At 33.6% G+C, this 14944-nt stretch overlaps 3 protein-coding genes and 1 long non-coding RNA gene across 28 annotated transcripts; 2 read left to right on the top strand and 2 right to left on the bottom strand.

The window, feature by feature from the left end:
* Positions 1–1469: 1469 nt before the first annotated feature.
* On the bottom strand, positions 1470–2708 carry LOC104790667 (uncharacterized). Of its 2 annotated transcripts, none has more exons than XM_010516449.3 (4): positions 2333–2708; positions 2189–2225; positions 1842–1925; positions 1470–1734 (listed from the first exon to the last, which is right to left on the bottom strand). In XM_010516449.3, the coding sequence occupies exons 1-4, from the start codon at positions 2642–2644 to the stop codon at positions 1682–1684; spliced, it is 486 nt and encodes a 161-aa protein (XP_010514751.1). In that variant the 5' UTR covers positions 2645–2708; the 3' UTR covers positions 1470–1681. The 2 variants fall into 2 exon arrangements, with proteins under 2 accessions (XP_010514751.1, XP_087309043.1); XM_087452917.1 differs by having other exon boundaries at positions 2189–2258; positions 2333–2689.
* Positions 2709–2828: 120 nt separating this feature from the next.
* On the top strand, positions 2829–3815 carry LOC109133479 (small ribosomal subunit protein uS14z/uS14y/uS14x). The gene is made up of 3 exons (XM_019246695.2): positions 2829–2981; positions 3415–3514; positions 3618–3815. Exons 1-3 carry the CDS (start codon positions 2920–2922, stop codon positions 3624–3626), a joined length of 171 nt encoding a protein of 56 aa, XP_019102240.1. The 5' UTR covers positions 2829–2919; the 3' UTR covers positions 3627–3815.
* A 5009-nt stretch (positions 3816–8824) lies between these two features.
* Positions 8825–9581, top strand: LOC147942480 (uncharacterized). The gene is made up of 2 exons (XM_087456072.1): positions 8825–9431; positions 9490–9581. The coding sequence occupies exons 1-2, from the start codon at positions 8825–8827 to the stop codon at positions 9579–9581; spliced, it is 699 nt and encodes a 232-aa protein (XP_087312198.1).
* A 672-nt stretch (positions 9582–10253) lies between these two features.
* On the bottom strand, positions 10254–12489 carry LOC147942479 (uncharacterized). Of its 24 annotated transcripts, none has more exons than XR_015558910.1 (6): positions 12318–12489; positions 12113–12240; positions 11774–11854; positions 11564–11683; positions 11161–11280; positions 10254–10731 (listed from the first exon to the last, which is right to left on the bottom strand). It is a non-coding gene; the product is annotated as an uncharacterized LOC147942479 (long non-coding RNA). The 24 variants fall into 24 exon arrangements; XR_015558912.1 differs by having other exon boundaries at positions 11403–11696; positions 12318–12450; XR_015558908.1 differs by having other exon boundaries at positions 11564–11696; positions 12318–12450.
* Positions 12490–14944: the final 2455 nt, after the last annotated feature.

Below are 14944 nucleotides of genomic sequence, written 5' to 3'. Positions count from 1 at the left end.
ATATATTAATAATAATCTTATTTTAATTGGTGAGTTGTTTTTACTCATTATAATTTTTATATATGTTCACACAGAGTTGCATTTCTCACGTACTTGTTTTCTATTTTTAACTACAATTAGGTGTGTACATGGCGAAGAAGTTCAAATTGCTTTATTTATGATGTATCTAGAAGACGTCCAAGTCCAGATGGAATGACGACATTGTGTTTCTAATGTTGATGACAAATAATAAAAATGGATCTAGTGAAGCTGATCAATATATATTTTTCCATTGTGTATCTTCTGATTTTTGTTTAAATATGACGAATATATGTTCCTTGAGCCAAGCCTGTTTTCTTGTTGACAAAAAAAAAATGACGAATATATGTTTAATTAAAAAAAAGACGAACTCATATGACGGAATTTGAGCTAATGAATTTATGGAATGTCAGTTATAAACATGGGTTTAAAATCGTATACATGCCTAGGAAGACTCTCTAATCTAGAGATAACCAAACAGGAGTTAATAGCGAGTTAAAACCAAAACAGGAGCTAATAGACACAAATACCAGATCGAAGCAAAGCAAAGAAGAAAATCAAGCACAAAGGCAACCACAAAACCTATTAAAATCAGACCTGAGTCTGTAGAGGACTCTCTAATCAAGAGATAACAAAAAAGGAGCTAATAGCGAGTTATAATCAAAACAGGAGCTAAAAGTAGACACAAATACAAGATCGGAGCAAAGCAAAGAAGAGGAATGGACAGATACGAGTCTAAACCAGAGATTTCTCATTGGAAACAAACCTTCGGAACTGAAAGGGGAGAGAGAATTAGGTTAGACCGGTAACAAACCTTCGGAAGTGAAAGGGGAGAAAGAATTGGTTTAAAGGTTCTTTGTTGACACTTTTTTTTGTCAAAAATTGAAAAGTACTTGGTGTGGCTGCTGAGTTTAATTATGTAAGTTTATAAATTACACATCAAGACACATTAAATAGATTAGTTAAAATACATTTTTTTGTTCATAAATTATGAGTAATAATGTGCATTTACAAATTATCCGAATCAATGAAGAAAAATATAGATGTAGTTAATATTATGTAATTCATAACAAAAATAAAAATGAAACAAAGATGGTACAAGAATAAGATTAAATCAGAGTCGGCCCATAGGCCAAGCATAAGCTTGCGGCCGTATATATTATATACAAAATTAGGTCCTATTTTCTCAAAAGTTACTTTGGTCTAGTGGCGTTAGGAGTGTTAGTGAAACCTCACTCAACACGAGTTCGGACTTCGTCTACTATGCCACCATGCAAAATCATATTGATGTTTGGGATGAATCTTACTCCAATAAGGATAATATGAACAGGCAAATCTTCGTATGAGTGATTTTAAGGAGAAGAATAACTAAAACAACATTTAAGCTTATGGTATACATGTTTTGTACCTTGAATCACATTGCGTACGTTAGAGTTTCGCCTAGGAAACTATTTCTTTTGTACCAATTCACTTACTCGTATTTGAACCGATGTAACAAGTGAAATTGTAAAAACTGTGGATGACGACAATCAATTACACAAGCAAAATGCACCACAGTTTTGTTATATGACAATGACACTATAAACAAGTTAGATATATCATCTGTAATAATAGTCCAAAGAACCAATGGTGTGAATGGTGGATACGAAACATAGTAAGGACTTTATAAACGGCGAGAATATCCAGAACCTCCACATTTCTTGCAAAAAATCAAACCTGCATTATTAACAAAAACAAAATCAAACCATATGTTTGGTAAGAAACTACTGTGTTAAGCATCACATAAAAGGGTTAAGAAAATGCATGGTTAAGTAATTAAGTACCTGAACCTTTGCAGACTTTGCAGTTAACCAAACCAGACTCCACCTTCATCTTCCCTTCTAGGCAAAATACACATTTCGTTCCGCCTTTTTCGTACAAACCCGTCAAACAAAAACGATTATAAAGACAATTTAGACTCGAATGAAAACAGAATGAGAATACTTGTGAAACTATACTAAAACACTACTAACTTCCATTGAACAATATTGCATAAAGTAAGTGTTCAATCAAACGAGAAGCGTGGTACAGAGTAAAGGGGTTTAGTCTCTATGAGAACCTAATTGTATTTTTGATAATTTACAATTCATATTGCAAGAAAAGAAACAGAGTAAAGAATAAAGAGATTCACCGTTTCCACCACATCTCTCACATGGCACTGGATCTCCCTGAAACAATCTTAGACATAAAAGATCAAAACCCTACAAGATTTCTTAAGTAAATGAAAGATTAAGCAGAGAAAGAATTGTAAATGAGAGCTTTTTAAGAACCAAACCTTGAAGCCGAGGAAGAGAGAGAGAGCAATGGCTACAACGAGACTGATAGTGACAATGAAGGTCTGTGTATCGATGAATCCGCCACCGCCATCGAAGCCGCTACTTAGGAAGAGAAGTGAAGGGTGAATGATGAGATTAGCTGAAGATTGATGATGAACACTTGTCCGCCACTTGTTCTGGTTTCTATGGTGTCTACTTAGTTCAGGTTTCGTAAAGAAGAGGAATTGTGGTGGTGGTGGTTTTAACGAAGAAGATGAAAGAGAATAAGAAGAAGAAAGAAGTTGCAGAGAGATGAGAGGTCGAGTGGCCATGGATCCACTAGCACCAAAAAAAAAAACTCAGCAGGATCATAGAACAGAGAACCTGTGGATGGTGAAGAAAGAATCCGTCCATTAATGGGCCTGGATTAAGACTAAATGGGCCGTTAGTGGGCCTACTGGGTCTTCAGAATGTGGCCCATTTTTTCTTCACAAACAAACCGATGATGAGTTATTATAAATTTGAGCTTCTTCTTCCTCGACACAAGAAATTTCTAGGGTTTTGGAGAGTCGTATCGCATCCGCCGTCTGTGAGCAAATCGACGAAAATGGGGCACTCCAATGTGTGGAACTCTCACCCGAAGAAGTATGGCCCTGGATCTCGTACCTGGTAATACATCTCTCTTTCTCTCTCTCTCTCTCTCTCGCGTTTTGCTTTTTTTATTTGTTTGTTTTCTTTCAAGTAAAGAACTCGCACACCATTTCCTTTTTTTTTTTGTCCTGATGAATCTACGAGTTGTGTTTTTGTGATGTATCGATTGAGACTGATTAAGCTTTGAGTGATTTGTGTGCTGATTGTAGTGATTAGCTTTCGTCTTCTTCACCTTGTGAGATTAGCTTATTTGGTATATTTGACTTTGTTAATTTGCAAATGATTGTAGTGATTAGCATGTGTTATGTATGATAAATTAGATTGTTATATTTGGCTTATGGTCTTCATCATGTGAGATTGGTTTGGTTGTTGTGAGTTATTATTATATCTGGCATTTTAGGATTCTGATTCTGACTTTGTAATTTTGCCTATTGCTGTGTGTTATGTATAGCCGTGTGTGCGGGAACTCGCACGGGCTGATCAGGAAGTATGGATTGAACTGCTGCAGACAGTGTTTCCGCAGTAACGCTAAGGAAATTGGATTCATCAAGGTAAATTTCAATCTCTATAACTTTGTGTTTCTTTCATTTCTTTTTCTTTTTTTTTGGTTTGCATAGAGGCTGATTCAGGGTTTTGTTTATCTTGTTTTAACAGTACCGTTAATCAAGCACCAACTTCATGATTGATGCTTATTACACACACATGATGGCGTCGATGGGATTGGCTTTTGAAGCCCTTGTAGTTTTGATGTTTCTTTTACTTGTGAACCTTGTTGTTTTGGGAGTAAGTTGTTGAACCTCTCTCATTAAGCATGTCTTGTTTTGATCAATGAAGTTTTAGTTATTCTCGTTATTTTTGTTTTATCAGTCAAATTTTGATCAATAAGTTATCTTCTTAGAACACTCTTGAAATCAGACATTCGAAATCTTTAAACTACTCTGGGAAAAGTTGAATAATCAACTATGATATTAAGGATCTCTATAAGCTTTAGATATACACATCTGTCTCTCGTATGATTTGCTTATGTCAATTACAAATTTGTGTATTGACTATTGAACAGCCTTTCTATGCTTACTGGATGTTCGTGTGGTGTCAAGGTTTTAAACCCCTTTACAGATGTAACATATCGTATTCCCAAAGTCCAACTTGGTTATGCAACCTAAAAGTACAAAAACTGCGTCTCCAATCCTAATGCTAATTGTAAACGTCCAAGCTTGAGCGCACCTACTCGTAAGTCGTAAAAGTAAGCTACTGTTTATAAGGGGTTACTGCACTGCACATGTCAAAATGACCAAAATCCATGGAATTTGTCATAGATTAAGATCATAACCAATTCTTCTACTTCGAGACAAAAAAATAACTAAGATCAGACTATGCAATTTCGGGTTGAGAGAATATCTTCAAGGTAAGTAACTTTGAAGACAGATGAATCATGAGAATGATAAGTATTTCTATGAAGACGAAAAGCAACGGAGAAGGAGAAAGTTAAACCTCCGTTTTTGTGGATGGAGTTGTAATGTATCCCTCCTATATATATATTAGCTCAAGTAGATAGACTCTTTCGGGTTGTTTTTGTGGAAGTAATGTTGATGTTGGAGTGATGTAATGAGTAGTATTTTAACTCAATACACATTCTGCAGATGCTTATGTGACTTCATGATTCATCACCCCAACAGACCTTCCGAGGTTTTTTATAGAGTTGATCAGCTAAAGGCTAAAGCACGGAACTGTAATAAAAAGAAGAAGATGATTCAGGATATATCAAGTTGATGACTGATGAGTTATAAGGATTTAGAAAGGAAAAAAGATGTTCAGCAACACCAAGTATAGCTCAATACATGGTCACAGATCCCAATTTTAAAAATGTATTGTCAACTACTGCATGGTCACATATACCAACTATATGATGACATGTGCTCAACATCACGATCATTTTATTCCGGTATGCTATTTGTCAGAATCCGATATTGATTATGTTTGACCGGCGTTGACCGATGTTGACCGACAAATTTTTAATTTTTAAAATTTTATTTTAGTATTGGAAACAAAAAAAAATAAAAATGTCTTATAGAATAATTTCTGGATTTTATTAATTAACAAAATATCTATTTTCATTATAAAGATATATTTTACATTTGCTAATGCAATCAATCTTATAATAGTTTTTTTTCAATTGTAAAACTTAACTTTAAATAAACTAAAAATCATTGATAAATTTTTCAGATATTAAAACTTTTATTTTACCACATATCCTACTATATTAATTGAGAAGTACAAAGTTGAAACTAACCTTATAATTTGTGCTGTATATGTTGTGATTTGAATTTTTAAAAATAAAGATATATTACTCAATTTATGAAGAAAACAATGTGTGTTTTAATGTTCCACATCGGTGGACTAGTAAAACTAAATTTATGTGGTTGATAAAATTAATAAATTTTATTTTCTCACAATTACAATATTATAATTATTTTAAAATATTTCACAAAATAATGATGCAAATACAGCAAACAAACAATATAAAACTGTGTAATATACATCAAACATATTAAATTGCTATAATATTCTAAAGTAATTAGTATTCAGAAAGATATATGTTGATTTACCAAAGAATTGCAATGTTAAGTAAATACTGTCCATATTTTATTTATTATAACATAAATTTTCTGGTTTTAGTTTAAGTTTCAATATCTTAAAAACTGTTAATGATTTATTTTCAGTTTTATTTAAGTTTTGAACTTTAAAAAAAAAACTAACTATAATAAGATTAATGCATTAAACATATATAATATATCTTTATATTGGATATAGATATGTTTTTTTAACCATAAATGATTCAACAAAACAATTTTAATACTTTTGTTTCTAATACTAAAAAAAAAAAAGTTTTGCTGGTCAACACCGAACATATCTAGTCAACGCCGAATTCTGACAAACAATGTACTAAAATAAAAATGATCGTGATGTTGAGCACATGCCATCATATAGTTGGTACATGTGGCCATGAAATACATTTACTTCGTGTAGTTAGCTATACATTTTTAAAGTTGGTATGTGTGGTCATGTATTCAGCTATACTTGATGTAGCTCACTATCTTTTTTCCATTTAGAAACATTACTTGGCAATTTCCATCACCTTTGATCTTCATCTCTGAGTAACCTTCCCACTCGAATCTGAAGTCTTTCTTGATCATTGAGATCTTCCAAGCATCATAACCTATCATGGAGTCTCTCCCGATTATGACAATCTCACAATCGTCCACAAGGCAATACAGAGTAAAACCTTTATAAACTAACTAGATGAGGACCCGTCCGATGTGCGGGTTTAAAGTTTTATAAATAAAATTAAATTTATTAAAATTTATTGTATGTTATATATAAAATTTATTTTTGTTATAATACACTGATTTATATCAATTTACAAATCTTTTATGTATGTTACTATTAAAAGTAAATTTTTATACCAAAATGTACCTTTGTATGTTACAAAAATATTCTTTATCACTATCTAGAAACTGTCTATATAAACACATTAAGCCAAGTATATTACTTTCACTTGTGCATAGTTTTTTAATTACTAAAATTGTTGTCTCAAAAATCATTTTGAATAAAAAATATATTACATAATATACTAATCAATTATGTATCATCACAATAATGTATGACCACCATGGAGAAAACATCGGTTCCGCCTTCATCCCTTATGGAGAGAACCTTACGTCCAACCTCCTCCACCATGAAGAGAACTTTGGCTCCGCCTTTCTCCCTTGGAGAGATAACCTTGCGTCCAATCTCTTCCACCTTCCTCCCTTGCGGAGATAACCTTGTGTCCAACCTTCTCCACCATAGAGAGAACCTCGACTCTGCCTTCATTCTGTGTGGAGAGAAAATGTTCACGTCTTTTTCTATCTCAAAATAGTTTGCTCTGACGACTAATAAACGTCAAAATCTTTTTCAATCGTCACAAAATCTTTTGATAGTAACCAATGCTAAATTTCTCAATGTATTCGTGGAAGTGTCTTTGACACACCATGATGTAGCCTTTGTCTCTATAACGCTTCAACCTCCACATTGTTTTGTGAGCCCATGTCTACTCTCAGTCTAGGAGCCCACCTTCCCAAGTGGACCAACCCATATTTGATGGCCAGTTTATTACGTCTGAAAGTATTTAAAAACTTGATTACCGACCTTACAAATCAACAAATGATATTTTCTTGTGTTTTGTCCTCACTCGCACAATTTCGACAATCACTTCCAGAAATGTCACCCATCATGAAGTTTTCTCAAGACCCTTGACTGAAAAAATAAGTGCATTTTGGTGACGTATGTGGCTAAATCAATTCTTTTAAACATTTCCGCAAACCAGGGTGTCAGAGTCTTTGAGCTCCTATGAATCTATCAACAACGATTTATTTTTTTCCAATCTATCAATCTATATTTGTTGTACACTTGTGTTTGATTAACCTATTTTATCAATTCATTAGGTTGATGAGCTTTTATTCGTTATCTCCCTTTGGGATTGAATGAATAATGGTAACAATTATGTTTGCAAAAAAAAAAAGGTTTATGACCAACCAATCAAGTTTGAGAAATTGAAAGAGAATTAATTTGCCATAATTAAAGAAACAGTAGAAAATTATAAGCATGTTAATATATGAATCCCAAATAATTCAAATATTAAAATATAAATTAAAACAATCTAAAAATACTACAATAAATTATAAAATACAGTATTAGAAAAAGAAGACTCATATATTATTATTTTTTTGGTCAACATATTAATCTTACCTATTCCCAACTGAAAAAGGAGAAAGTAGTAAAAAATTTTGGTTTAAGAAAATAAGAAAAATTTACCTTCTCATTAAAATATGTTCCCAATTAAGCAAAGTTGAAAGCAATGTTTTTGAAAAAATTATTTAAATATGAGGCGATCTTTGATTATATAGAAGTGAGTACAAAATTTAGAATTAATAATTAAAAGTATATTTTCCTTAATCCTTTTTCTATTTTTTTTTAATAATTAATCACTTAAAATTAAAAATAAGTAAATAATATTATAATTTCGTGAAATATATATATATATATATATATATATATATAATCTCCTTATAATTATTTTAAAAAATTTTGTTTTTTCTAAATTCTGAAATTTTTTATAATTATATTTTTACTTTACTAATATTTTTTAAAACAAAATATTATCTTTTTGTTGTAATCAAATTCTTCCTATTAAATATTTACACATGTCAAAATCTCAGATTGATAATTTGACATGACACATGTCAAAATCTTGTTAATGACTAACTTTCAAAACCTAACTTTATATAATAAGATAATGTCAGAATTATGATTTTTATTTACTTATTTATTTATAATTAGAAATATTAATTTAAACAAGTTAATAATTTTCTTTGTCAACTTAAGCAAGTTAATAATTATTAATCTGTTTAAAGACAATCGCATAATTACAAAAATTCCTGAAAACAGTTTTCTATTTAAAAATAAATTAAAATAAAACTTCAAAGTTTTCCTTTTATATGTTTTACAAATTCTTCGATTCCCATATTGTATTAGGATTCCTTTTTCTTTTTCTTTTTCTTCCGTGGACTATTATTTTTCCCTTTTCTTGATTTGATTAAACAACAAGAAGAGACATGGTACACCACGAAAACCTAGTTACTCAAACCCTTCACAATTTTTGAGTCTAGGGTATGTGAATACGAGTGGGAGTTCTCCCAAAGAACTTGTTTCTATAAAGCCATCACAAGATCGATTTGGTGAAATTGGACCGCTCTGAGATCGCTGGCAGATACCTTCTCTTAATTCTGTTTCTTTAGGTTTAAATCGCTTTCCTTATTCTCATGAATTCTCTATTGCGCCATGAAAGAAGGTCTCTGGAGTTACATAAATGGTGTAGTTTGAGATTCTCAGCAAAGCTTGAGCAGAAGGCATCTGCTATTTCCAACTCTGCTAGTTCAGCTTATACATCATACGAGAGCCCTAATGAGAACTTTACAATCTCTAATCTCATTGATTTATGTCGTTGGGTTAAAAAAACTTATGACTGGATATCAAATCTCGAGGTAGAAGAAGACGAGGAAGAGACGGCGGACACTAATTCCTTTTCGAATCTCTCTAGAAGACATTGTCATAGAGTATCAAGAAACATTACTTGTTATCCACGGCTTCTTATAGCATATGATGCTGACAAAGCCCTTATACCCAAACTTGAGTTTCTTCAGTTCGGAGGACCTTCAAGCTCTATGATCAGCTTCTACAGTGATTTCGTTAGAGACTTTATACGGGACGAAGAAGATGAAGCGGATAATATAAGCCGAGATGTATTCGTTTTGAAAGCATTAGGCGTGCCTCTGGAGTTGTTAATCACTATGGTCAACTTCAATACCTTGGGAGATGTCAATGGAAAAGAAAAATACAAAAAGGCCATCAAGGAGGTCATTGATACAGGTTTTGATCCGACCACTTTGAAAATTTTCCAAGCTCTGCGTGTTTTTTTTTGTGTTAGGGACAAAACAGAACAAGAAAAAAGTCAATGTTTATACAAGGTTAGGCATGGCTATGGTCGATGTATGTATGGATGTTCAAGAAGCTTCTTAAGTCTCTGAAAAAAGTTGGAGAATGTGATAACTAAAGCATGCATGAAGTGATGCTATTTTCACTGGAAAGAAGAGAAATTATAAGATCAAAAGCTTCTGAATGAAGTTGTGTATACTACTTGTTCATTACCTTTTTCTTGTAGCTTGATATATGTGATTACAGTTACAAAGTTTGTTTTTTTTGGTATGAATGTTAAGTTTTAAATACTAGCTTGGGTTCTTGAATGTGGCGAAAAATACTAAAAATTAAAGGAGCCAATTTGGCCCACTGTATGCGGTTCTTGGTGACCATGGTTTCATTGATCTAGGAATCCGAGATTCGGTGATCGTTGCTGACACGGTGAGATCCCCAAGTCTCACGAACAACTCCACAAGCTCATCGATCGTGTAGTTATCATAACTTGAATCTTGAAGACGGTTTGCGTATTTTAGTTACACACCATCTTCTTATAAGGTTCCACTGCCTTACATCTTTTGCAGCATTTTAAGAGAGCATTGAGTCTTAGGATATTGTCATTCTGACCATGTCCACTCCAGCAACTCTAAGTTGCTCAAATATAAACAAATCATATTATTTATACTAAACTAATTAAAGCAACACATTTAGAACTTAAACAAAACTATGCTTCCACTAGAGTAACCCAAATAGGTTGCTCAATCATTACAATAATAATTTTTAAACAATTATTTCTTAATTAACAAATTTTAATATTTTAAAATGACAAAACAATTATTTCAATTACATATATTACATTAAAAAGAAAAAAAAATATTTTACATAATTTGGAAATGTTAAACATATATTACATAAACAAAAAAAAAACGCTTGAGAGGTGTGGCAATCAGCGTAACAGTTTCCAATCTGACCAGGGTAGTTCATGATGATAATTTGGTTACCTTGTTACAACAGCACAATCAGCCTGGGAAGTACCGGTAATCATGTTCTTGATGAAATCACGGTGACCAGGAGCATCAATGACTGCAATAGTACTTGGTGATCTCGAACTTCCAAAGGGCAATGTCGATGGTGATACCACGCTCTCTTTCAGCAAAACCTGCAACAAACCTGCAACAATACTTTAAGCTCTATGTGTTGGTTCTTTCCCATAGAGCTTACCTTGTCCTGTTTCTGCCATTTTCTTGAGAAAAGCCTGCAACAAAAATAGGAAGAAAAAGAACACAATCGAAACACAAGCTATAAGTACCAAACCAATCTCAAATCCAGATTAAACATTCTTCTTCTTCATTCCGACACAGAACTCATGCTTCATTATTTATGAACTCAATCAATTCTTATATAAAAATGCACCAACAATGGATCAATGTCTCTGCTGGTAGGATCCTTTACAAACCTAAACCAACAAAACAGAAACCACAATCGTAGGATCCTTTACAACCTAAACCAACAAAACAGAAACCACACTTATACATATACTAACCAACTATATATTGCGACATTATCCAAAGATCACTATCGAAGAACTCTCCTACGCAATTGACATGGAGCCAAATGGTTCTAGTTTTCAAAACTGGAGTCTTACAAACTTATGAGTGAAAGGAGAAGGCATCAAGATGATTACCTCCATAGCAAGAGCACTGAACAGAAGCAAAATTGCCAAAATCTGCAGAGAAATCAGGACACTATCATTCCAGTTGACTTTCAAATACTTTCTATACCCATTGTGATATAATAAGGACATCTGCAAAATACAAATATGACAAGCCAACAACGTCAGGTACTATCTGAAAAACAAGAAACAAATATGTTGAAAGAGCAAAGCAAAATGGTGGTAAGGAAGCTACAAACAGAATGAGGCCTGACCAGATTAGTGCACAACGGTTTCGTTGTTATGTCCAAACAGTAATCATAAGGAAGCAAAAAAAAAAAAACACAGACATTCAAATCCTAAAAAATTCCATATAAAACAAGTTGAATGAATATGTAACAATAACTCCACAACAAACACAATTAGCTTTTGTAACCTTTTAAATTTTGATCATTATCTCAGCAGAAGAGAGCCCTTACGTACACCTTCAAGAAGCACGATTGAAGTTAACAAGAGTTAGTACGCGTTCACCTTTTTCCAGGCTCCATACGTACACCTTCAAGAAGCTCCTGCGAAATACTTTAATCATTCGCAACAAAACAGCAAACAAACACATAAGAAGAGAAGGTTTTAAAAATTCACAAACCAGATCCTCTAGGAAGAAAATCTCACACAACAAGAACCAACTTTAATTCAAAACCACCACTCGCTATGATTGCTCCAAGCTCTAACCATGATTGAATCATGAAATTTCAATGGTCAAAAAATCTGATCAGATCAAGCAAACACATTCTATTCCCTCCTTAAAAAAAGTTGAAAACTTTATTCCAATTCATTTATAGATCTATGATAAGATGCAAAAATCACGAAATCAACATCATTCCAAGAGCATGGAGTGATAGACTTGGATTGAAAAAAACGCGGAAAGGATTGATCGAATTCGTCAGATTGAGAAGTTAATCAGAGAGAGAGTGAGGAAAAAAACCTTGAGGGACGAAGAGGAGTCATGCGAAAGGAGTAGTCGCCTGAGCATGCATGAAACCGCCGCCGGCAAACTCGCCTCCGTCGTCCATCGATTCGCCGTTTCGTCGAGAGAGAGGAAAGATAGAGATTCTGCAAAAGAAGAAAATGAGAGAAAAAAAAAAAACTGTCTTATATTTTATAATATTCAATTAGAAATTGACGCGTACCGTTTCTTCACAGTTCCGCTACTCCGCTGAGCAATAGTTCTACTAATTTGTGGGCCAATTCTTTTAATTTTTATTTTCTTTTGGATTTAAGTCTAGATTAGCAAAGCGGAGAGGGGAGCAACAACGGTAAGCAGCTGAAGCAGGGGCGGAGAGCAGGGAGCTGTGAGCGGGGGTGGGAAGGAAGACCTAATTTTTTTTTTAATAAATAAAAATACTTGAAACAAAATTATTTATGACTAATTTTATTAAAAAACAAAATTATAAAAAACATCTTGTTCAAAAACAAATAACGAAAGCAAAAAAAAAAAAAAAATCATCTACGAGCTCTCCATATATGCTCTGCAATGCTGTTTCGAATACCCGCCATATATGCATCACCTGTAGGTACATAACTCCTTCTTTGAGTTTCAAATTCAGCATCATCAGAATCTGAGAAATCCAATTCTTCATTTTCCATTTGCTCTTACTCTTGAAAATCTTTATCAATTCTTGATGATCTTCGTATGAAGTTATGCAATGTCATAGTCGCTGCAACAATCTTACAATGCGTTTGAAGATCATAGTGTGCTGGATTCCTGATGATAGCAAACTTTCCTTTCCATACACCGAATGTTCGCTCAACAACAGAACGCAAAGAGGAATGACGTTTATTAAACATTTCATTCTCATTTGTTGGTGGTCCTCCTGGCCATTGATGCGGATGATATCGGGTTCGACGATACGGAGAAAGATATCCTTTTCTATTAGGATATCCTGAATCAACGAGAAAATATCTTCCTTCAGGTGGAGTTGGAAAATATTCATCGTTTTGTGCACAATATGTCAATATCTTCGAATCATGTGCCCTTCCTGGTGTTCCCACATATGTATATATAAACTCCATTTTGAAGTTACAAATCGCAAGCACGTTCATGGTAGGATGTTGCTTACGTAAGTTCCAATACTTTTCTTTCTTATCACTTCCAACTCTTACTGCCACATGTGTACCATCAAGAGCTCCTATGCAACCACTAAAAAAAGGATAATACCTTCTATCAGCTGACAAAATGGGATTTACCTGTCGGAGTTCGTTTTCTTCAGGCTTTATAATATCTTGAGACATGCGAACCAGTGCATCCAAAACTTCATGAAACTTTCGATTTACTGTCTCTTGATTGCGTTGATAATGTGTTGCAATTGTTCGTTGGACTTCGTCATGTGCAACAGTTTCAAGAAACATCGCAACAGCTTCTTCTAATCCACATTCTCGACAATCTCGTAGTCCATAATCTTTCTTCAATGTACCACATAATAGTTGGAAAGTTTCTTGATGCATTCGTAGAGTTTCGAAACATTCTCGATCATGGCCATTTATCATTTGCATCGTATGGCGCCATCCACGACCTCGATCAATTCTCATTAGTTGTCTATCCCTGTTTGGATCCAAGCATTCACTCTCGATCAACAAAGCAATTACTTTGAGCAAATTCTGGTTGTAAGAGATAGCTAATTCCTGCAAAAAGAAAGAAAAGGAAAAATTGTTAATACGATCCAAAGTAATATCATGCATGTTAGCTGATAGATAGAAGTAGTGACACAATCAGGTAATATTTTAAAAACAATCATGCATGTCAGCCACGCAACATCAAAGTAGTATGACTAGTAAAGATGGATGTATACAATAATGCACAAGAAGAAATGGACGTAACTTCATAAAACAAATTTATTATTAGAAAAAAAGAGAACATGAAAGACATGATTATTATTAGAAAACAAAGAGAACCCAAAGCATTCATGAAAGATATTCACGATTATTAGCAAGAAAACAAAATAAAATTCATAAAATTTTCCTAATTCATGCTGCCCAATCAGATTTTCCAGTCTTTCGCTCCAGAAATTTAATCTTCTCTTCTTCATTTGGCAACGACATGAAGATTTGGCGACCATTCTCATCTGAAGCAAGATAATCAATTGCAGCCCAATACAACTCACTTTCATGGTTAAGAAGAGTCATCTTTGTGAGCTCTTGCATACACACAGCACAACTAAACGGATTTAGAGATTCAAAAGTCTCACGGCCACCTTTCCAAAATTGTCCTTGGTCTTCGAGAGCGGTTGTGAGACGATCCCACTTATCTGGTTGAGCTCGTTTACGAGAAGATGAAGCTACATCTTTACCTTTCCCACGACACGATTTTCCAATCGGTCCCAGTGGTGTCAGTTCTTCATCCGAGTCGTTCACTTTTATCAATGGACTAGGTGGATCAGGACGTAGTTGACTTGGTCCGGCACGAGGTTGCCATCCCTCATTTACCGAAACATTGACTCGAGCATACAAACGATCAAGTAGAGGAATGTCTTTCAGAGGATGTGACCTTAGCCTAGATGCTTCTGGACAACTCTGAAAACAAATATAAAGATAAAAAGTATTAATATAGATAATATTATATTTATGTATGTATATATAATATGAAATAAGTTTAACATTAATTAAAATTACTTACACTTATTAGCTCATTCCACCAATCAGCTGACATGTCGAGCTCTCCAAATTCATTGAATCCCAATCCAGTAGCTGTTCGTGTGATCCTCTTGTAAACATCGTACTGCTTTTTTTATGTGATCCATCCGGTTTTTGAAAGTTTTCC

The sequence above is a fragment of the Camelina sativa genome, chromosome 6 (genome assembly GCF_030686135.1).
Source record: "Camelina sativa cultivar CO46 ecotype springtype chromosome 6, ASM3068613v1".
Taxonomy (NCBI): Eukaryota; Viridiplantae; Streptophyta; class Magnoliopsida; order Brassicales; family Brassicaceae; genus Camelina; species Camelina sativa.
Note: the sequence above shows the minus strand (reverse complement) of the source record. Positions and strands in the feature narration are given on the sequence as shown.

Coding starts and splice junctions, on each gene's coding strand:
- LOC104790667 (XM_087452917.1), bottom strand. CDS start 2,644: ATGGCCACTCGACCTCTCATCTCTCTGCAACTTCTTTCTTCTTCTTAT. Junction 1,926..2,188: donor TGAGAGATGTGGTGGAAACG/GTGAATCTCTTT, acceptor TGTACGAAAAAG/GCGGAACGAAATGTGTATTT. Junction 1,735..1,841: donor CAAAGTCTGCAAAGGTTCAG/GTACTTAATTAC, acceptor TTAATAATGCAG/GTTTGATTTTTTGCAAGAAA.
- LOC109133479 (XM_019246695.2), top strand. CDS start 2,920: ATGGGGCACTCCAATGTGTGGAACTCTCACCCGAAGAAGTATGGCCCT. Junction 2,982..3,414: donor GGCCCTGGATCTCGTACCTG/GTAATACATCTC, acceptor TGTTATGTATAG/CCGTGTGTGCGGGAACTCGC.
- LOC147942480 (XM_087456072.1), top strand. CDS start 8,825: ATGAATTCTCTATTGCGCCATGAAAGAAGGTCTCTGGAGTTACATAAA. Junction 9,432..9,489: donor CAAGGAGGTCATTGATACAG/GTTTTGATCCGA, acceptor TTTTTGTGTTAG/GGACAAAACAGAACAAGAAA.